Source organism: Cetorhinus maximus, chromosome 1, assembly GCF_964194155.1.
Source record: "Cetorhinus maximus chromosome 1, sCetMax3.hap1.1, whole genome shotgun sequence".
Lineage (NCBI taxonomy): Eukaryota > Metazoa > Chordata > Chondrichthyes > Lamniformes > Cetorhinidae > Cetorhinus > Cetorhinus maximus.
In genome coordinates this window covers 18970450-18993253 of record NC_135879.1, presented here as the reverse complement: position 1 = coordinate 18993253, position 22804 = coordinate 18970450, and the positions used below count along the sequence as shown (strand labels likewise).

At 46.1% G+C, this 22804-nt stretch overlaps 1 protein-coding gene across 1 annotated transcript in view; it reads left to right on the top strand.

Annotated features, from left to right (window-relative positions):
- Positions 1–22804, top strand: part of LOC144688852 (uncharacterized) — a 582637-nt gene that overhangs the window by 343854 nt on the left and 215979 nt on the right. Inside the window, exon 21 of the mRNA XM_078555848.1 lies at positions 11117–11320. Coding sequence (XP_078411974.1) covers positions 11117–11320 — 204 coding nt within the window. The remainder of the gene's footprint in view (positions 1–11116; positions 11321–22804) is intronic.

Below are 22804 nucleotides of genomic sequence, written 5' to 3'. Positions count from 1 at the left end.
ATGGCTCAAATCAGACTGAGCCACAGAGGCAAAGCGTGGCTGTTACAATAAAGCTCAAGAACAAATTTAAGATGGTCTTTGGACCATGAAACTTGCTGTTAATTTAGTTCCCAAGAATAGGCACTAATAAATAAATTTAGCCCCTATTAACATCAAACACTTCTAAATTATCTTACTCCAAGACTATGCTGAGCAGTGAATAGATTTTAAATACCAACTTTTGCTAACTGATTTCCTGTGGTGTTGTTCATAGACAAAAAGAAAATAAAATTTGCCTCACTCTTAACCCTCCCTTTTCTAAATATAGGATACATCATAAATTACATATATGAAAACTGGTATCTAAGTCCTTATTTTCTAAGTATAGATTAGTGATTTAGTCCCTACCTCAGAAAGTCATCTGTTTATTGAACCAGTGTGACAACTTGTAAAACTTGCTTTTGTGGTAATATGTGTCAGCATTGGTGTAGTGGCATCTCAGCTGGAAGACTATAGATTTAAGTTCCACCCCTGGGATTTAATTCAGGTTGAGGCATTGTACTGAGGTATTGTACAACTGGAGGCACCGTCTTTCTGAGACTAAAACATATGTTTTACTCGTAAGTGATAATAATTCAGTCTTAAATTTAAACTGATGTCTCATCTCTCTCGGGTGGATATAAAAGATCCCATGCAGAGGCCTGGCCAATATATATCCTTAAAATCAATATCACTAAAAAATAGATTATCTGTTCATTGTTTCATTGCTGTTTCTGGGATCTTGCTGTGTGAAAATTGGCTGCCATATTTCTTGCAGTACAACATTCTACACTTCAAGGGCACTTCATTGGCTGGAGAGCACTTGGGACATCTTAAGGTCATGAAAGGCATTAATAAATGCAAAAACTTTGTACCTTTTTAATAAATGGGGCATATCTTCTCAAGTTTCAAGACTTTTAAAAAATCCTTCCAAAAAGTGATCTCAGAAAATTAGTAAGTCTTGTTGCCTTGTAATTTTTAAAAGGAAAGACTTGCATTTGTATAGCATCTTTCACAATCACAGGACATCCTAAAGCACTTTACCGCTAATGGAGTACATTTGAAGTACAGTCAATGTTCTAAAATAGGAAACACAGCAGCCAATTTGAGCACAGCAAACTCCCAGCAGATAATCCGTTTTTTGTGTGTGATGTTGATTGAGGGACAAATACTGGCCTGAACACCAGGGACAAATTCCTTGTTTTTTTTCAAAATAGTGTCATGGGATCATTTGCGTCCAGAGAGGGCAGGTTTAACATTTCATCTGAAAGGTGGGACTGCTGACAGTACAGCACTCCCTCAGTACTGCACTGGAGTGTCAGCCTAGATTATTGTGCTCAAGTTGAGGATCTTATAGACTCATAGACGTCCACAGCACAGAAGGAGGCCATTCAGCCCATCGTGTCTGTGCCGGTCAACAAAGATCTGACTACACGCATCTCATTTCCCAGCACTTGGCCTGTAGCCCTGGAGGCTATGGCAACACAAGTGACTATCTAAAAACTTCGAAATCCAGGATCACCCCAGGTAACTGCTGAATTTATAGAACAGCTTGCTTCTAGCACTTCCCTTCCCTTCCTTGACCTCTCAGTCTCAATTTCTGGTGATAGACTGTCCACCAATATCCATTACAAGTCCACTGACTCCCACAGCTACCTCGACTACAGATCCTCACACCCCGCTTCCTGTAAGGACTCCATCCCATTCTTTCAGTTCCTTCACCTCCGTCGCATCTGTTCTGATAATGCCACTTTCAAAAACAGTTCCTCCGACATGTCTTCCTTCTTCCTTAACTGAATTTTTCCACCCATGGTGGTTGACTGGGCCCTCAACCATGTCCGGCCCATCTCCCGCGCATCCGCCCTCACACCTTCCTCTCCCTCCCAGAACCACGATAGGGTCCCCCTTGTCCTCACTTATCACCCCACCAGCCTCCGCTTTCAAAGGATCATCCTCCTTCATTTCTGCCAACTCCAGCATGATGCCACCACCAAACACATCTTCCCTTCCCCCACCCCCCAGCGGCTTTCCACAGGGATCATTCCCTCCGGGACACCCTGGTCCACTCCTCCATCACCCCCTACACCTCAACCCCCACCCACGGCACCTTCCCATGCAACCGCAGAAGGTGCAACACCTGCCCCTTTACTTCCCCCCTCCTCACCTTCCAAGGGCCCAAACATTTCTTTCAAGTGAAGCAGCATTTCACTTGCACTCCCCTCAATTTAGTCTACTGCATTTGCTGCTCCCAATGCGGTCTCCTCTACATTGGAGAGACCAAACGCAGACTGGGTGACCGCTTTGCGGAACACCTTCGGTTTGTCCGCAAGCATTACCCAGTCCTCCCTGTCGCTTGCCATTTTAACACTCCACCCTGTTCTCATGCCCACATGTCCGTCCTTGGCCTGCTGCAACGTTCCAGTGAAGCTCAACGCAAACTGGAGGAACAGCACCTCATCTTCCGACTAGGCACTTTACAGCCTTCTGGACTGAATATTGAGTTCAACAACTTCAGATTATGAATTCCATCCCCACCCCCTTTCTGATCCCCCTTTTTCTAATAATTTATAATTTTTTAACAAATATATTTTTCTTTTCCCTCCTATTTTTAAATTTATTTCGATCTATTGTTTCATCTTCACCATTTAGCCTATTTTGATTCCTTCCCCCCACCCCACCCCCACTAGGGCCATCTGCCACTAGCTTGTCCTGCTTGCTACCCTTAATGTCCCTATTAGCACATCCTTTAGATAATACCACCACGGTTAACACCCCTTTGCCCTTTTGTCTATGACATCTTTGGCAGTCTCTTCTTGGCCTCCACCTATCACTGGCCCCCTATCGAGCTCTACCTGTCCCACCCCCCTCTACCAGCTTATATTTCATCTCATTTCTATACGTTTTAGTTCTGATGAAGGGTCATACTGACTCGAAACGTCAACTGTATCCCTCTCCGCAGATGCTGTCAGACCTGCTGAGATTTTCCAGGTATTTTTGTTTTTGTTCTAGATTTCCAGCATCCGCAGTATTTTGCTTTTAGCTTGTTTCTATGTTGTGTTTAGCCACACTTCAGAAGTACAGACATAAAGATTGATTTCTTTCTAGAAAGGACTTGAGGAACATTGGGCTACTTGGCTCAGAGCAATTTGACTTCCTTCTGTGGATGTCTGTGGATCATGAAGATGTGTGGGTTATAAGTCACGCCCTTTGTATGTTTTTGGGTGATAAATAAGGGTGCCATTTTTTCCCATAAGTTAAAATGATTTTTCTTACAATTATTACATTTTTGATATTAACATGTATTTTATTTGAATGAAATTAAAGAAGGAAATCTTGCATTTTATATAGCGTCTTACCATGTCTCTCAGACATGGACAATGCATTGGACACGATGGACCCGATTTTAACTCTGAGCAAGTGAGTGGGTTTGGATTAAGTTAAAATCTTGCCCAATTTATTTCTTAGAAGTGCAGTGACTATTATCTCAGAAGTCCTTGGCAGCCATTTGCTGCACAGGAAGATCTCACAAGCAGCCGTGAGAAAAAAAATATAAGCAGTCATTTTTTTTATAGATGGTGCTTGTTGAGGGAGAAGTGTTGGCCTTGACAATGAGTGAAACCTTTGCAGTTCAAGTAGCATGATGGAGTCTTCCCAGACTAACTGAATCAACAGAATGAGTCTGGATTTAATGTCTCAACTGAAGGACAGCACAGCACTCAGTACCACAGTGATAGCTCATAATGCCTGCCAACTGTGGTGTGCAGTCACTGCTTCCCTGTCAGGCAGCACCCGCATTTTTTTTGAGTGTCCTTTGGGGTGTTCTTATTGAAATATAGTGAACCTGCAGTTGCAGGCCTCCCGCCACTGCTGGCACTGTGGCACATATTGCAGAGGCCCATTTTTCCAGCCCTCATTCTGGGGTCAAAAATTCTTATAGGAGCTTGAACCAGCAACTTTCTAAGAGGAGAGAGTTACCAGCTGAGCCATAACAACTTCCCTCTTCGATTGCCATTTATGTGATTGCCCTGCAGGATACTTGTAATGAATATTTGAACATCCAACCTTTAGCTGCAGGGCTCCCATCACTAGAGACACCATAGCCTGAATTGTCCAAGTCCATTTTTTCCTTAATTTCTTTAAATATATTTGTCCTTAGATGTGTACAGTACCAGCATATTGTTGACTGAACAGTAACTGACCACTTGAAATTGATGCAATTACATTTTGATTTCCAAATCCTCCAGAATCTTCTCATCAGTGGATAACAAAGTAATTACGTGTTTCCAATTAGAGTGTTTACGTTTATTGCCTTAGTGGGAGTGTAACAAAGATTCACTAGATTGATTCCTGGGATGAGAGTGTTGTTTTATGAAGAGAGATTGAGTAGAATGTACCACACTCTCTTGTCTTTGAAAGAATGAGCAGGGATCTCATTCAAACGTATAAGATTTTGAGAAGGCTTGACAGCGTAGATGCTAAGATGCTGATTTCCCTGACTGAAGAGTCTTGATTGTGGAAGCATAGTTCCACAATAGGAGATGGCCACCAAGTTGAAGAGAGATTTTTTCACTGAGAGGGATGGTGAATCTTCAGAATTCTGCCTTTCGTTCCCCCCGCCCCCAACCCAGAGGGCTGTGGATCTTTGAGCATATCCAACACTGAGACTGATATATTTCCGGACTATAAGGAAATCAAGGGATTTGGGGAGCAGGCAGGGAAGTGGAATTGAGGTAAAAGATCAGCTGTGATCTTATTGAATGGCAGAGCAGGCTTGAGGGACCATATGGTTTACTCCAGCTCCGATCTCTTACCGTGTTCACATGTCCTTATTTGTACTTTATACATTAAACTTTAAGTTTAAATATTTCTTATTTTTTAATTTATAATAATTTTTAAAAACCAGCTGCACAAAGACAACTTATATAGTGCCTTTAACATAATAAAACGTGCTTCACAGGAGCATTATGAAACAAATAATGACGCTGAGCCACATCAGGAGACCAAAAGCTTGGTCAAAGAGGTAGGTTTTAAGGGGTGCCTCAAAGGAGAAAAGTGAGTTAGAGATGCAGAGAGATGTAGGGAGGGAATGTGCTTAGAGTGTAGGCAACTGAAGGCATGGCCATCAATGCAGGAGCAGTTATAATTGGGAATGCACAAGAGGCCAGAATTAGTGGAGCACAGATATCTCGGAGGGTTGCGGGGCTGGAGGTGATCACAGAGATAGAGGCCAGAATTTTCCCATTGGCGATTTGGGGGCGGGGCCTGCTCGCCGTCAGGAAAATGACGCAGAATGACGTCGGGAGGAACCTCCAACATCATCCCAGTCCCTTTAAATTTTTAGGAAGGTGGGCAGACAGCCCAATCAGTTGTCCGCCCGCCGAGCTGTCAATGGCCAATTAAGGCCCTTGACAGGCTAATTAAGATCATTAAAGACCTGCCCACCCAACCTTAAGGCTGGTGGGCAGTCCAGGAGCCACAGCGGGCTTCTGATAATACATGAAACCTCATTCACTGGCGGGATGAGGTTTCATGTCCGTTTTTAATAAGTTTAATAAAGTTTATGCCATTTTTATTAACATGCCCCATCTCGTGTGACATTGTCACATGAGGAGGACATGTTAATAATATTTTTATTTTTCTATTTTTTAAGTTTTTCAGACTGTCACTGATCTCCCTGAGACAGCACTTCACCTCAGGGAGCAGTGCGCTCTTTCACACGCATGCGTGAAAGAGCACACTTTGACAGCTGGGGATTCCCTCCTCCCCCTGCACAGGAAGCGCATAGCGCTTCCCATCGGGCAGGCCGCTGGGCGGGCCTTAATTGGCCCGCCCACTCAAAATGGTGGCGGGCCCCGCTTCAGCGGTGGGGGTCGGCTGTCCGCCTGCGGCTGAGCCGGTGGGGTCCACCCGCCCACCAAGGGAAAAATTCTGCCCAGACAGAGGGATTTGAAAACAAGGATAAGAATTTTAACATCAAGACTGCTTGGACGGGAGCCAATGTATGTCAGCGAGCACAGGGGTGATAGGGGAATAGGAATTGCTGCAAGGTAAAAACATGGGCAGCTGAATTTGGAATGACCTCAAGCTTACAGAGGGTAGAATGTGGGAGACCAGCCAGCAGTGCATTGGAATAGTAGAGTCTGGAGGTAATGAAGGCAAGAATGAGAGTTTCAGCAGCAGATGAGCTGAGCCAGGCAAAGTTGGGCAATGTTAAGGAGGTGGAAATAGGCAATCTAAGTGATAGCACAAATACAAGGTTGGAGTCTCATCTTAGGATCAAATGTCAAACCAAGGTTGTGAACAGACTGCCTTGTTCTCAAAAGCAAAATATGCGGATGCAGGAATCTGAAATAAAAGCAGAAAATGCTGGAAATATTGAGCAAGTCTGGCAGCAGCCATGGAGAGAGAAACCAAATCAATGTTTCAGGTCATGACCTTTCGCCAGAACTGGGAAAAGTTAGAAATGTAACAGGTTTTAAGTAGGTAGAATGGGGAGAGTGGAAAAAGAACACAAGAGGAAGGCCTGTGATAGGGCAGAAGATGAGAGACATTGGCCTGAATTTTTGTGCAGACAGAGAGAAAATGGCAGCAGAGGTCCGGTTCCAGAAGTCCTGGCCTCTGCCATTCTTGCGATGGCGGGGAGGGGAATGGGCAGGTTCTAATTTGCACATCCATGGTTCACGGAGGCAATGGTACTGGTTAAAGTGCAGCTGCCTCAGTCAGATCAAGTTTTCACATCTCCAAAACATGACTTGTGTACTTTCAATCTGGTAGAAGAAGGTCTAAAGCTTCTAGAGGTCTTTGGAGAGGTAGGGTCCCCTTTGGGAGGTAAGGTACCCTTTTGGATATGGTCCTGGAACATCTCTGGGAAAGCTCAGGTGCTCTTTGGGAGAGGTGAAGTGCACTTTGGAAGCGGTAAGGTGTGCTTTGGGATTGTTAAAAATAGACACGAGTGTGTGCAAAAAGTGTGTAAACTCAATGGAACTGTCAAACTCATTGCAACTGTCAAAAGAATTGTCAAGCTGTCAAGACATTTAAATGTCCTGCCCTTTAAATATTACCAAAAAAAGTATGCAGTGTAGGGCGGCGCAGTGGTCAGCACCGGTGGCTCACAACTCCAGGGACCCAGGTATGATTCTGACCTCTGGTGTCTGGCTGTTTGGATTTTGCACGTTCTCCCCATGTCTGTGTAGGTTTCCATCGGGTGCTCCGGTTTTCTACATCCATCCAAAGATGTGCTGGTTAGGTGGATTGGCTATGGTTAAATTGCCCTTAGTGTGTATGTCTGTGTGTGTAAGTGTGTGGCCTGTGATGGACTGGCGTCCTGCCCTGGGTGTACCCTGCCTAGTGCCCATTGCCTATTGGGAAAGGCTCCAACTCCCTGCGACCCTGAATTGGATAAAGCAGTTCTGGAAAAGTGAGTGAGTGAGTCTGCAGTGTTAAAAATCATCAGTGCTTGTGATTTCAGTCTATTTGAGGTAAGCCTGCGGGATATCATTACAGGATTAGTGCTTCATGACTGATTTCACAATTGAGTTTACAGTCTGATTGACAGCTCTGGTGGATATGAACTATTTGAAGTGGAACTATGAAGACAATGCTCATTTTCATAAGCGATCAAAGGAAGTTAAATGTAGTAAATGGGTTTTTATCAATGAGAGTGCTTTTTTTTGAAATTGTAAATTATCAGTAGGCTCCTAAGAACGTCGTTTCATCTCAGCATGGGTCCTGAGGTATGCCCATGATGAGTACTGGGTGAGTTGGCATGGTAGTTGAAAGGTCAGTCTGTGTGGGGACCTGGATTGGCGTGAGATGGCACTAGGTTGGCATAGGGGCTGTAAAGAGACAGGGGTGGGTGGAGGGGCATAGTTTGGCATAGAGGGTGTGGGAGGCCATGGAGGTGGGTGGAGGGCTTGAAATGGCATGAATTGGCATGGATGGAGCATGGGGAGTGTGTGGGGGATGATGAGGGGGTGTGAGGGATGGGGGCTTTTTTTGGTTTTATTTATTTTTTGACATATTTGACAAAGTGCCGGATAACTGAAGCAGGCCGTCTGCTCAGCCCACCTCCACACCCAACAGCCTCGACCACTTTCCGGGTTCATCCGACATGACTCCCATTTTCGCCTGTGCCACCCCCCACCCCTCCCCAGGGCCGAAAATCAGAACATTCGGGGCACTTTCTCCCAGGTTGAGTTTGCAGAGCCAGAATTGCCCTGACCCTCTGCCCCTGACCAGGGAGCCAAATTTCAGGCCATTAAACGACAAAAGAGTTGGAGGGGCAGAGCCGAAGGGAGTAGAAAATGTAAACAAGCGAGGAAACAAAAGATGAGTCCAGAGGCGGTGTGAATGGTAAAATAATGAACACTGTCGTCCAAAAGCAAAAACAAGCAAAACAACGTTAGGATTGACACATACAAAGGGAAGGAAACAAAATGGGGCGCAGAAATTGCTGAACTCAATGTTGATACCAGAAGGTTGTGAAATGCCTAAATAAATAATCGTTTCTCAACGCAAGCTCGAGGATCAGCAGCTCAAAAGTTTACCTTTGTCAAAATCGTCTAAAAATTGAAGTAACCATTTACCGCTTTAAAAAACTGGATGTGGTTCACAGCCCAGCTTCTAAATAATGCCATGATCTGTTTAAAAAACATCATGAGCCATGCTAGACCATCCCGGGACCCTTTCTGTTTGCAGAGTGAAGGCTGACCTCTGTGTAGAAGCCAAGAGGCATGTTTAATCCTAAAAGGCTGATCCTCCGTCCACTAATGTTTCCCTGATCCAGAGTCGCCAATCCTCAAGGATTGACCTGGAACCTCCAGAAATTGAATATTAACTTCCGGGACAGTGCTGCAAGAAACCATGGAGAAAAGACATTAGGGCATTTAAAAAAAATGTTTATTTTTAATTTTCTTTGAAGACCAGTTTATTAGCAATAAAAATATTAGTAAATGGGGGGAAAAGGTGGTTTGATCGAGAGTCAAGGATCATCCATACATCATTCTCCACTTGATGTGGGAGGGCAGTGTGCTATGAAGCTATATGCGTTGGACGACTGATCGTAGGAGGGTTTGATGCAGAGCAGTTGGGAGGCAGGAGGTCATGTGGTGAAAACCCCAGGAATATGTCCAATCAGCGTTGGCAACACAACCTCGAACTACCAGAAGTGATCTCGCAGTGAACAAGATGGCACTGAGTTTCCGATTGTGCCTTTCGTGGCAAAGACAATGGAGCCAGCTGCCTGAGGAATCAAGCGTGCGGAACAGTAAGACCTACACCAGATCTCTATCATCGAAAATTAGGTAGAAGAATGAGTGGGGGAGTGAGAGGAGGAAATGGGGGAGAGAGAGAGAGACTGATGGGGGAGAAAGAAATCAAAGGGAAAATAGAGGCTGTTAGTAAAGAGAGACATTTAAAGACTGTGGGGTATCAGGGAAAGCCTGATTTTTTTAAAAATCAAAAGAAACAGTAAGTTAAGGAAACAGAAAAAAATCATGGAAACAAGGGATGAGGCAATGTGATGTCAAGAGGCACAAAGTCAGAGGGATGGAATGGGAAATCAGTGACAGCCCTTCTGCCAAACAGCCTTTAACTACCTTCTCACCTTCCTTCATGTTCTTATCTCTTGTGCCCTCCTCTATTTTTGCCTTTTCCCCCAACCTCTAGCATTGTTCCACCTTCTCCCTTGCTGCTCCCCATCCTAATAACCTCCCACCCTTCGCCATCTAACCTCATTTCGCTCCCCCCACACCCACCCCCAACTACCATTGTATCTCCCTCACCTGCCTCCTTTTTTGCCTACTTCAATCCTCCCACAGCCCCAGTTCAATTTTTTACCCATCCTAAAATGGCACTTCACCTAAAAATTACACCATCTTGAATTTTCCTGTGAAATGATGCTGGGGAAACAACTAGGTTTAAATAAATCTGTGTAGTTTAAAAAAAAACTAGCCAGATTTTGATTCATAATGGTGCTCAGTGTTAATGCTGGGAAGAAGAACATTCTCATGAACCCCCAATTTTATTATGTAGCGCCAGCATCAATCATTTCCATAGCCCAGGCAGTATAGTCAACTAGAAGGTGGAGCTCCCTTTACTCTGCCCCAGAGATGCTAAGGAAAGCAATGGTTAATTCTGCTGGTAAAACATGCGGTGTTACAGCGTCACAACAAACCATGCTTATGAGTGAAATTTTATCTAAAATGAAATAACATGAAGTTCAGAATACTTGCTGCGCAGTTGCAGAGCTAAATTCAAAAGTGTTGAGGCAGCTGAATATAAAATGAATAAGATATTCTGGCATAAAATAAGAGATCTAGGCGAGTCATAAATGTACACTTCGGCTGTACAGAGGAATATGTTTGGATGTGTGCGGAAATAAATCCTTTCTGCGCTGTTTTGATTAAGAAAACAAAAATAAATGCCTCAGTGGCCCTGTGTCTCTACTGTTTGGTGCTGTGTGGCATTGTGCTAAAAGCATAGAGTCCATGGGGCTGCTGTTGATTGTCAGTCGGGTTGACAGCAGCTGCCAAAGCATTTTCGCAGCCACGCCCCTTATTAAGTTACCATGGCAACCCCGTTGGTGGAAACACAATGGCCAGTCAGAATCTTCAAGGGTGCAGACTTCAAACTACTGTGGTGCAGAATGAGTGTGTTTATCAGATCAAATTTGGGTTCTGATCCATCAGTGGAATGTTGCCTTCTTGGCTCCTGCCTCTCATGTGGAAATTGGATATGCTGGTTATAAAGTGGTGTCTCAACCATTGTTAGATGTGTCACCAGTTGCTAATAGCAACAAAAGAGCACAGTAAACTTTCTGACAATAAGGTGGCATTGCAAGGAACCTTTCCGTATTATGACCCTTCAGAGAGTGAACCTAACTGCTTTGAGTGGTGCTGACAGAATATTGCACAGGGTGCCTATTGCTTCCTCGCAGTCTGTCGGACCATAGGATGAATTCTGACCTTTGTGCTGGAACAATGTTGTGCAATTACGTCACATGGCTAACGCTTTCCTTCCCAAACAGTCTTTTGTTTTAATGAGTTAATACCTTCCGCGTTTTATATATATATATGTACATATATATTCTCCTCCACAGCAAATTCAGGAGCTGGAAGCCACCCTGTACAACACTTTGCAACAATGCCCTGGAAACAGAGTGAGTGAATCCCTGACGGAGAATCAAAAGGAAGAGTTAAAGTTAGCAGTTGAGAAGTGGCGACGCCAGGTCTTGAGACAGAGCCGGGAGTACGATGGCCAGATCTTACAGGAGCGTTTGGAACTGTTGCAACATGCCCATCAGGTATTAAATGTGCCCATCGGGTACGAGTGGTACTCAATTCCACGTGTAATGCTATTCTTCTCTCTTTAAGTTAATTGTTTTGAAAGTAAGAAGGTTAATTGGACTGACTATGCCCCTTTAACAGCCAGTTCATTTTGATCTGCTCTCCAGAACCTGTAAGCAGCATTAAAAACATTTCTGTTGAGTGTTTGTATCTCCTTATTCAAAGGCTTAATTAATGCAAACAGGCTACTTGCAGTTCTGAAGAAAGTAAATTTCCCTGACAAAGCTACACATTAGACACACAAAATACATGCGCACATACACCAGAGGATTTGCCCTTTAGAGGGGAAAAACTGTAATTAACCTTATTGTTTTACCAAAATCTGGGCAGCGCACTTATCATTTGAAGCATCGTTTCAGTACTGAACCTGTTTTAAGGAGCCATGACTCGGGCTGCTTGCTTTTGAAGGGAAACAATATTCTAGCATGGGGAGGGGAGGTGATGGTGTGAGTCTTTCATTTGGATACTCATACTAAACAGGGCTTTTCCAGAAACCTGACCTGGCAAGTCTCTAAAAGCATGCATCTCTGCTTTTATACAGAGCAAACAAAGACTGTCTTATTTTCTCAGTATTGCAGAGTGAGAACTTCAGATTCAAATCTGCCTCCGTTGCTCTCCACAGAATGTTGTTCCATTGGGATCTAGGTTCAAATTCAGCTTGGACTTGACAGGATGATAGTTTCCCTTGTCTGCTTCTAACAGTCCTACATGACATGAGTTTGGATAGCCTAATTCAATTCCTAGTGAACATGACTCTTAGCACAAAGCTGCTCATTGTTTGATCCCGAACTAACAATCCCACCATGACATTGTCCATGACAATGGCTGGTGTGCAAAATGGAAGTGGTAGCCAGCAGCAATGCAGGGTGCACTTTAGAGTCTCAAACTGAGGGATGCCATTAGGTAAAATAGAGAGCAATTTACTCTGCAAATAACTATTGCTACACACAATAGATTTTCAGGCTCAATTTAATTGCAAGCGGCAGTGCAACCTGGGGTGGGGTGATTAAGACTGCACTTAAATGAAGTCCAGATATTAAACTTCCAATTTTGTCAGTTGGGTTTCTGTTTGCCACTCAGCATTTGAGCACTCCCATATAAAAGAACAATGCTAGATAGCTAGGTCAAGGCTGTAATACATTTAATGGGTCACTGTAAGTAGTGGCAAAAGTGTTCTTATAAATGCATTATCGATTATTTTGCTCTTACTATTTTTTGCTGATTTAATACACTTTCAACTCTGAGCTTTGGCCGGGAAGTTTCCATTTTCAACACACGACCCATTCAACATGGTAAACTGTGGGCTGGAATCTCCTGAGGGCTTCTGAAGTCAGCCATCAGGCTCAAATGGGGGTCAGAAGCCTCCGCTGTGTGGGAAATGGCCGATTTTTCCCCGAGGAGCCAATTAATGGCAAGAGGGCAGGTACACTGACCAATTAAGGACAATGGGTGGGTTCTCAAAGTTGGAGGGCCAACAGGAAGAAATTCCAGCTTGAAAGTAAAGCAGGATACCAAGGCAGGTAAATGAGAAAGAGGGTGCCTCAAAATCTAGAGGCAGATTCTCTCCAGCTTTTTCAAAGTTTAAATAAGAAATGGCTTTTGCAGCCAGGCCAGCAGTGCTTGGGGAGTGGGTAGGGAACCCCTCTATCGGGTGGCCTGTAGCTGCTGCAGCACCCAGACAAGCAGGGGAAGGCCTCTAAGTCTGCCTGGAGTGCTAGCCCTCTGGCCTGCCGCTGGGAGGCTGCCTCCAGGCAGCTAAAGTGGCCACCTATTGCCTCCAGGAGCCTGGAGGCCAACTGGAAAATCCCAGACACTTCTGCCAACAGGCCACTAATTACTTTAATCGACTACCTACAAGGTGCAGATCGGTAGCTCTGCGCCATCTTGCTTCCAGGAAAATGACCCAGGAGTGGGCTGGAGCTGATGAATCCACACACCAGCCGGCAACGCTATTTTTAGCACCCGCCCATCTCAGTTTCCGGCCCCAGTGAGGGCTGAAAGTCAAACCCTGTTTTCCCTTTGGGACTACCTATCTATCTGGAGGAGGAAGGAAAGGACTAGGAAACATAATATGGGAAGTCCAGGCTGGACAGGCAGCAGATTCTTTACCCGTTCATTGCTGCCCACTCACTAGATTATACCAGACAAAGATTCCCTACCTGTACCTTACCAAGAATCAGTGCATGTGTTCACAAGGAACGTTATCTATGAGTTGTACTAAAATCTAACCTAGAGACCATCTCGCCACCAGGACCACGCTGTCAGTAGCCATGAAAGAAACCAGCACTTTGCATAAACATGCAACAGGGGTCATCTGTAACATTAGCCAATCAACTGTGCGCAGATACATAAAGCAAGTGACTGGTACACTGTTCACGAGAGTTATCCTGCACATTAGCTTCTCCATGGTCTCCGGGTACTAGGAGAAGACATCCTAATTTTATAGACTGCCGAGCACAAAGTGTTGCAGACTGCATTTTTGTGGTCAGCTGTGCTCCCTTTGAGAATCCCATTAGCTGCAGCAATAGGAAAAGCTTCCACTCCCTTAAAGGTGTTGGCTCTGGATCAGTGGCTGCACACTTGTCTCTGAGTTTAACTCCAGGAACTTGAGCACAAAATCTAGGCTGACTGTACTGTTTGAGGTGCCGTCTTTCGAATGAGAGGTTAAAATCAGACCTTATTGTCCACCTGAGAGTGCAGCTAAAGAGCCCAGGCTGCTATTCTGAAGAAGATTAGGCGAGTTCTCCCTAGTGTCCTGGACATTATTTATCCCTCAGCTGACATCACTAAAACGATTGCCTGGTCATCATCTCAATCCTGAATATGGGAGCATGCTGTACACAAATTGGCTGCTACATTTCCTGCATTAACACAGTGACTGTACTTCGAAAGTGCTTCATTGGCTGTAAAATACTTTGGGACACCCTGTGGCCAGGAGAAAACTATTAAAATGAAATGTTTTACTTTCTTTATACTGTTGCAGTCAGCTGTGAAATACCATGGAAGCTTGTTGTCCATAGTAAAGTGAAGGGTATAGGTCCCAGCCTAATTGCCTGAAAAGATGTGTGAAAAGGATGTTTGGGGGAAGATGGAACGATGGTGGCACAGTGGTAATGTCACTGGACTGATAATCCCGAGGCCCAGACTATTTCTTTGGGGGCATGGGTTCAGATCCCACCATGGCAGCTGGTGGAATTTAAATTCAATTCATGAATCACAAAGCTAGTCTTAGTAATGGTGACCATGAAACTATCATCAATTGCCGTAAAAAACAATCTGGTTCACTAATGTTCTTTAGGGAGGGAAATCTACCATCCTTACTTGGTCTGGCCTACATGTGACTCCAGACCCCACAGCAATGTGATTGACTCTTAACTGCCCTCTGAAATGGCCTAGCAAGCCACTCATTTAGGGATGGACAACAAATGCTGGCCTTGCCAGTGATACTCACATCCCATGAAAGAATAAAGGAAAAAAAGTGACCATGAGAAGGCGATAAAGAGGTATTAAAGGAGTTAAACTGATTATTGACTTTACCTGTACCGAATATGAAATAGGAGATGGGTAGCACTGACTTAGACCTATATAAATCCTGACAATCATTTTGGATCTGGAACTTGCTTTCATGGAATGGAATTCAATTCATTTAGATGATGCATATAATCCTGACGATGGCTGAATGCATTATTTATGTCTCATTTAATTTTTAATTGACTTTGAAGGGGGCTCTGTTACAACGTGCCAGCACATTGCAGGGAACTTGAGGTTTCTTTCTTGCCTCCTGCTCCTTTTCTGATTCTCTTTTTCATACATGCCCCTTTCTCCACTTCCACTGCACCTCACTTCTGTTTCTTTCTCAACATTAGTTGCTACTTCTTCAAGTTTTGCCTATGTTCCTTCATTCTTTCTTTTTCTCCTTCACTTTTATTTTTTCTCCTCTATTTTTTCTCTCTCTGTCCGGGTGGAATCATCCCAGATTTGCAGTAAGTGCGGTGGTGGGCGGGAAAAAGAAGTTTTACCCACCGGCCGCAATGGCGGCTCCTCAGACCTTATGGCCCCAATCCTGCAGCATTAATTATGCATTCCCGGGAAACACACCATTTCAATGCCGGGCGGGCTCTCATTCACCCGCTACGTCAACACCTCGTTGCTTCATCACACCGGGAGCCATATTTAAAGTGCAGCCGCACATACCTCCGTGCTTCCAGCCCATGGTGGCTGCACAGAAGACAGGATGGCCGCGAAAGACAAAAAGACTGTAGCGCCCAGGCTCAATGACGTGTCCCTCAAACGCCTTTTGGATGCAGTGGAGGCCCGCCGTGATGTCCTCTCTCTCCGCTCTGGCCGCACGATGGGCAGCAACTTCACCAATCCGGTTTGGGAGGTGGTGGCAGCGGTGGTCAGCGCCAATGCCCTGTAAAAGAGGACAGCCACTCAGTGCCGCAAGAGGATCAATGATCTCCCTCGTTCCGCCCGGGTAAGTCACTCTCTTCATCACTCTCAACTCACACACACACAAACCCATCACACATCCACAGGGCCCTCACTCACTGCCAGTTCAAGGGACATCACCATTCACTCTCTCACACACACCCTCATTGTCCTCATCCTGTCCATGGGATCACTTACTATCCACACATGCCAGGCATACTTATTACCTGGCCTGGCAGGCGTCCTGCTTACACTCTCTCCATCTCTATTCACACAGGGCACATAACAAGAGGTCACAGACTGCGGAGGAATGCCTGAAATCAAGGTCCTCATGGACTTTGAAAACAGAGCCAACCAGCTAGCCGGCGACGATCTGAACTGATCCTGTGCTGATGGTGAGGTCGGTGCTGCTCTACTGAGTGAGAATCCAGCGGTACAACATCCATCAGACAACCATGCTGTGAGTGATGTGTCCTGCTTCACAGGCCAATGCCATGCACTAATTATCTCCCCTCGCTTTCACAGGCACATCTGGGAAACAGCTGACGGAGTCCATGTCCAGGGCTTCCAATCAAGCCCCAAAGAAACCTCCTTGAAGCTCCGTCACAGCATTTGCCCACACCCTCCTCCAGCTCAGAGACACACACCTCAGTGGGACCTAGCTTTAGAGTAACCTCGGGATCACAACCTGGTGAGCACATCACACTTTCTGATCCACAGCAGGGACAGGGACTTCCCCGGTCCCCGGCACTTGGAGGACCGCTGGAGGCCAGGAATCTGCTGAGTCCGATGATGAGCCTCTGGACTTGGTCATGTCTCAGTTCCTTGCAGCTGTAAAGGCAAGCTTGGAAATATCAGGAAGGGATGTCCGCTACACTTCTCAGATTGCAAGGCACGATGGAGGAGTCCGTCCGCCTTCAGGCTGAGGTAATAGTGCTGGCATGCCAACACACTGAGGTCAACACACTGGTAGGATGGCGGCCACTATGGAGTCCTTGGTCCAAAGCATTGCTCCTGCACTGCTGTGCGGGCTGAACTCCATTGCTGACGCCATAGCTGGCCTCCTACAGTGTGCACACAATGGGCGTGGGGCAGCTCAATCTCACTCCAGCTACCTCTTCTCCTCAAGGAGACAGCCAGGAGCCCTCAGACTGCCATAGGATCAGCAGGTGCACACCCCGGGGCCATCCACCCAGGAGTGTCCGGCCCATCCAAACCCCCTCTTCCTGTGATCCCAGCAGCTCCAGCTCCACAGGCCGAGGAGGGTGCCACTGGCACACAGCAGGACCCTAAAAGCAGGCCGGAGCCCTCCAGATCTTGGCCCCCCAGAGGATGCCCACCAAGGTCATCACAGACAGGGCATAGCAGCCAGCAGGCTTCCTCCACCTCTGCTGTGGATATTTGGGGAGCACCAAGACATAGCGGCAGGGTTAGGAAGGTTGAGAAGATGGAGTGCACAGCCTGGGCAGGGGTGTTAATCATTTGCACAAAATGCTCACTATTGTAAGTAAACTCTCAATAATGTCTCCCTGCCTACAGCTCCTTCTTCTGATGAGCGGTGTTCGTGTCACTCAGGTGTGAAGCCTTGGTTTCTGCACAAGATAAAGGCAGGTGTCTCAGTCCAAGGCCTCTTCCCTGTGCTTTGTGCAGCCTTCAGACCAAAGTGATGGTCCAGCCTCACACTCCCTGGACATGTTACTGATGCCTGCACCTCGGCGGTGCTTGTCATTGCTGCCAGAATGCAGTGGGCAGATGTCACAGAGTTTCGTCATTCTCTCTGTGCTCTCAGCACCTTTAAGGTGGGGTTGGCCCCCATTCAGTCAGTATCTGTGACCAGTGACGCTGTGCTGCTGAAGGGGTCAGGCGCTGAAGGCAGACAAAGGATCAGATGCTTTTAAAGTTTCATGGCTGCGTCTCTATGATATGACCCTGATCACAGAGCCCAAGTGAGCTGCCCTCAGCCAGACAGGAGTCAGACATTCTCAGGGACCATGTGAAGCTCTATAGAGTGTCCGCACTTGTTTGCATCCTCCTGCAATCAAGCGACTATTAGGGCCCCCGTGGCATCTGTATGACAGGAGCATTATCACAGAGGGTATAAGCCAGACTGGAGTCAAACGTTCGTAGATGCAATGTGAGGATCTATGGTATCACCTCACTGCATGACGTCATCATCCTCCACAAACTTAGCAGCTGTGAGGGCCTCCCAAGTGCGCCTGCCTTGTCTGGCCAGTGTGAGGGCCTCGTTGCTGTCATCGTCACCTTCAAGTACCTCCTCACTCTCATCCCCATTGACGCCCTCCTCATTGGAGGAGACCTCCAGCTCCTCCTCAGCCAGCTCCTCTCCCCGTTGCAGCGCCAGGTTGTAAAGGGCGCAGCAGGCAATGACAATGCGTGACTGTGATCTGTGGACTATATTGCAGGGCTCCACCAGACTGGTCCAGGCACCCGAATCTCATCTTTAGCATACCGATGGTCTGCTTCACCAAGATGCGAGCTGCAGCATGAGCCCCATTATACCTTCACTCTGTTGCAGCCTGAGGCCACCGCACAGGAGTCATTAGGCACATCCTCTGTGGGTAGCCCTTGTCCCAGAGGAGCCATCTCTCACACAGGAGCCTCTGTGGACCCTGGAAGACGTCAGGGATCTGTGACCAACTGAGAATGTAGGAGTTATGGACACTCCCTGGAAACCATGCACAGACCTGCAGGATATGTTTGTGGTGGTCGCACACCAGCTGCACATTCAGCGAATGGAAGCCCTTGCGGTTTACGTAATCGACCACTTGTTGCGATGGAGATCTGAGCGCCACCTGAGTGCAGTCTGCACCCTGCACCTGTGGCAAACCCGAGATCTGGGCAAATCCAATCGCTCTTGCATCCTGGCTCTCCTGGTCCCGGACGTAATGCACCAATGTGTGTGCCCTCGCAAAGATGGCATCCGTGACCTCATGGATGCATTTGTGGTTGGAGGCTTGTGAGATCCCACAGAGGTCACCTGTGGAGCACTGAAAGGAGCCACTAGAGTAAAATTGAGCACCACAGTTACTTACACGGCCATGGGCAGTGGGTGCCCTCTATGTCCCCATGGAACCAAATCCTGCAGTAGCTGGCAGATATGACCAACCAGTTGCCTAGGCGTGCACAACCTTCGGCGACACTGGTTCTCGGTCATCTGCAGGAATGAAAGGTGGTGTCTATAGACCCTGGTTTTAGATACGTGCCAACCAGCGACAGCTCACTGTGGCCATTCGGGGGCGTGTGTGGGAGCCCCAGCTGCCCCTTCTTCCTGAGGATGCTGCTGCTCCCTCTGTGCAGCTCCCTCTGTGCAGCCAGGCGCCTCAGTTGCTCTCTTCCCCTTCGTCTTTGCTCTCTGCAGGCCACAAGGCATACAGCCGGTTCACCAGGCTCCATGCTCCTGATGTACTCCTCCTGCAGGATGCAAGAGAGAGACATGTGGGCTAGCTTGGGTGTTCTAAGAACCTCTATTGGTTAAGTCTGAAGGGCCCCTAGCGCATCCTGGAGAATACTGGCTATCACTTGGATGAGTTTACTGTGCTGCATGGCTGCCCGGAACCCCACCTACCTCCGCCCCAGTCCCCCTGACCGATTGGCGGCAGCTTTGCCCATTGGACTGCATGCTGTGCTCTCAGCTCAGGCGCAGCTAGAGACCCGACTCCACACATGTCAATGTGGTTGCAGCTGAATTGTCTCAGCTGCAGAGGAGTGGTCACTTTATATAAGGTTTCCCTAATGCATGGCTGCTTCCCTCCCCACCCCACCCCGCATGTGCTTGTGCACCACCTTCAACCGCAGGGCAGCCCTTGCCCCTCCGCCCTCTCAACATGCTTCAACCGCAGGGCAGCTCTTGCCTGCAACCCCCTCGCTCCAAGTTGCCTCAACCCTGAAGTCCAATGGGCGTCCCTCGCGAGCGCTGCACAACGTTACTCTGCACTCAACTCCGAGTTCCCCTCAAAGTGCAGCCCAAGTGCACACCTTATACATGCTGTTGTGAAACACGTCGGGGACAATCCAGCGTGGGGAGATGAGTCCGGTGGGCTGGCCTTATACTGATATGCAGATGTATTACAATGAGGTTCCCGACGTCCGAGGGTGGGAAATGCGGCCCGCCATTGACAGGCTGAGCAGACGATCACAAACCGGTTTGACGACATTGTGAAACCGATTTTTGGCCTTCTCGCCGTATTGTCCACCCACAGCACCGAACACGCAGGACGCCAGCAGGCACAGAAAATTCCACCCTCGATTTCTGATTCTCTTCCATCTTCACCTGTTCTTGCTCTTTACTTTTCTCTTTTCCACCTCCCAATTTTTAGTCTCCTGTACGTTTTATCTTCTTTCTTTGTCTTTGCAACAAAATTTTTTTCTATTTCCCACAGCTCTTGTGAGAGGGGGAGAGCATGTGTTATTGTACCATCGACAATGGGAAAGTGTGGGCCATTGATGTGGTGGTGAGGTGGAGTGATGTGGCTGCTAATGTAGCACAGAGCGGGGCTGGGGTCTTACCAGCACTTACTTAAATAAAGGAAGTGCAGTCCTTTGTGTTGGCCCTGCACACAGATGGTACCTCAGTTCTTTAAAATGGTTATATTCGTGCATCATAGGTGTGGTATATTGTAAGAGCTGACCTCTCTTCTGCCCAGCTCTTGGCTTCTGTGGAGGAGGAGTAAATAAAGATAGTTCAATAATGGATGCTTACAGTGACTCCACAACAGAAAGATGGTGATGAGGCTAGGATGGAATTCTTTTTTTAAAATTTCATTTGAGAAATTAAGGACTGAAGAACATTGTGGCATACCTTTTGGAAATCCTAAAGTTGATTTTGAGGAAGTTTGAGCAGTTTGGAAGGTTGCTCTACGTGTACATCTGGAATTCATGAACAGCTCAGTGAGTCAGCACAGTACATATTTGAGTGAAGAAAAAATGGCACTGAAGGCATATTTGGGGAGAATGGGGAAATTCAACTTTAACAAGGAGGACTGGTATAATTATGAATGAAGGTTACACATTTGGCTGAAAGTAAATAAAATAGAAGATGAGGATAAAGTAAATGTTTTCCTCACCATGATGGGGCTAGATGCTTTGGTGTTGTGCCTAACCAGCGTTGCCCATGAGGCATCAGTATTATGGATTATGCTGAAATTAATGAGATTCCGGACTCGTGTTATGGCTTGACTAAGAATGAGATTGCAATGAGAGTCATATTCCATCAAAGGAAACAGTTGACAAGTGAGACTATTGCAGATTACATTCTCCAGTTAAAGAAACTTGCCACTGTGGATATGGCACGAACGTAAAAAAGCAACCTTAGAGACATATTCGTAGGAGGCCCAAAGAACAATAAAATCCAGGCCACGCTTCTAAGCAAAAGAAACAAGCTGATGTGGAAGGAGGCCTGTGATGAGGCCATGGCTATAAAAAAGGCAGAAATAAATAGTTGCAGATTGCAAGACAGTTCTTTTCCTGAGGGGAGCTCTACTGGATTTCAGTGGGATCCAGGTCACAGCAGCCAAATTCACAGTCTCAGAGTCAGAAATTCAGATGCTACTGTTGCCATGGTAGCCACCACCCATTTAAATGCCTTCATTTCCAGTCAACGTGCTATGCCTGTAGAAAAGTCGGTCCTATCCAGATGGCATGCAGGAGTGGAGGAAACAGGAATGCTCTGGGTTTTTGTAAAGCTCCAGGTCGCAGCCATACACCAGTCTGAGGTCGTGATAAATTTAAAGCTAGCTTAGGGGTCTGGAAACTCTCGAATGCGCATATAATAGATGCGGAAACAGAAGTTGATGTTATCGAACAGGAAGACCAAGATTTGGACTCAGTCAGAGAGCAAGAAAAGCAACACATGAAGGATGAAAGTAATAGATTGAAGATATAATTGCAGCACTTGCAGTAGAAATGGAAGTCAGAGATTCATAATATAATTTCATCATTGATACAGCTGCAGCAGTGCATGTTATCTCAGAAGGAGAGTATAAGAAGTCCCTAAATCTCATTCCTTATGCAAAACTGCTATGAAACTGATTAGTTATTCCAGTAACAGTATTCCAGTGTTAGGTCAAGTTAGTGTTGGAGTGGAATATGATGATACATCATATTACTTGCCATTGGTAGTAGTAGGAGGGAACAAATCCCTAGTGGGAAGAAATTGGCTTAAGAAGATATGATTAAATTTGTCAGGGTTATTTACAATAGGGATCAGTAAGAGTACATTTGACATTGAGGAAGTGTGAAGAAAACACAAAGTGGCTTTTGAGCAAGGAGGATAAAATTAGGCATTACAAGGCCAAAGTCAAGATAAAGAACAATGTACAGCTGGCATTTTGCAAGGCTAGACCAGTGCCTTTTGCTCAGTAGAATCAGTAAGTAAATTAAGAATTAAAAAGCAGCTTGGTAGAATAGAAAGAACAGGGTGATTAAAAATGTGAAGAGCAGTGAATGAGCTGCACCCATTGTACCAGTTGGAAAAGCAGATGGGTCCTTTTGGATATATCGAGATTATAAGCAAATGGTAGATAAGGGGTTGGAGAATGATACTTACCCACTGCCTACCAGTTATCTGCTTTCAAATATATATCTGTTTTCAAATTTTGCCAATGGAAAGGTGTTCAGTAAGATTGATTTGTCAAATGCATATTTGCAATTAGAATTAACTGACAAGAGCAAGGGATTGCCTACCATTCATACACACAGAGGGATGTACCAGTATGAAAGGCTACCATTTGGGGCATCTATTGCTCCTGCAGTGTTCCAGAGCATCGTGGACCAAGTAGTACGTGGGATGAAGGGAGTGCGCTGCTTTTTAGATGACAGTCTGATTGGCAGTAAGGCAGAGAAAGAGCTCATAGTAAGGTTGAACAAAGTCCTAGATCGACTTCAAGAGTATGGCACCAGAGCTAAAAATCACAAGTGTTGCTTCATGGTGTCAAGTGTAACATATCTAGGTCACTAAATAGATGGTGAAGATACCCATCCAATGCAGGAGA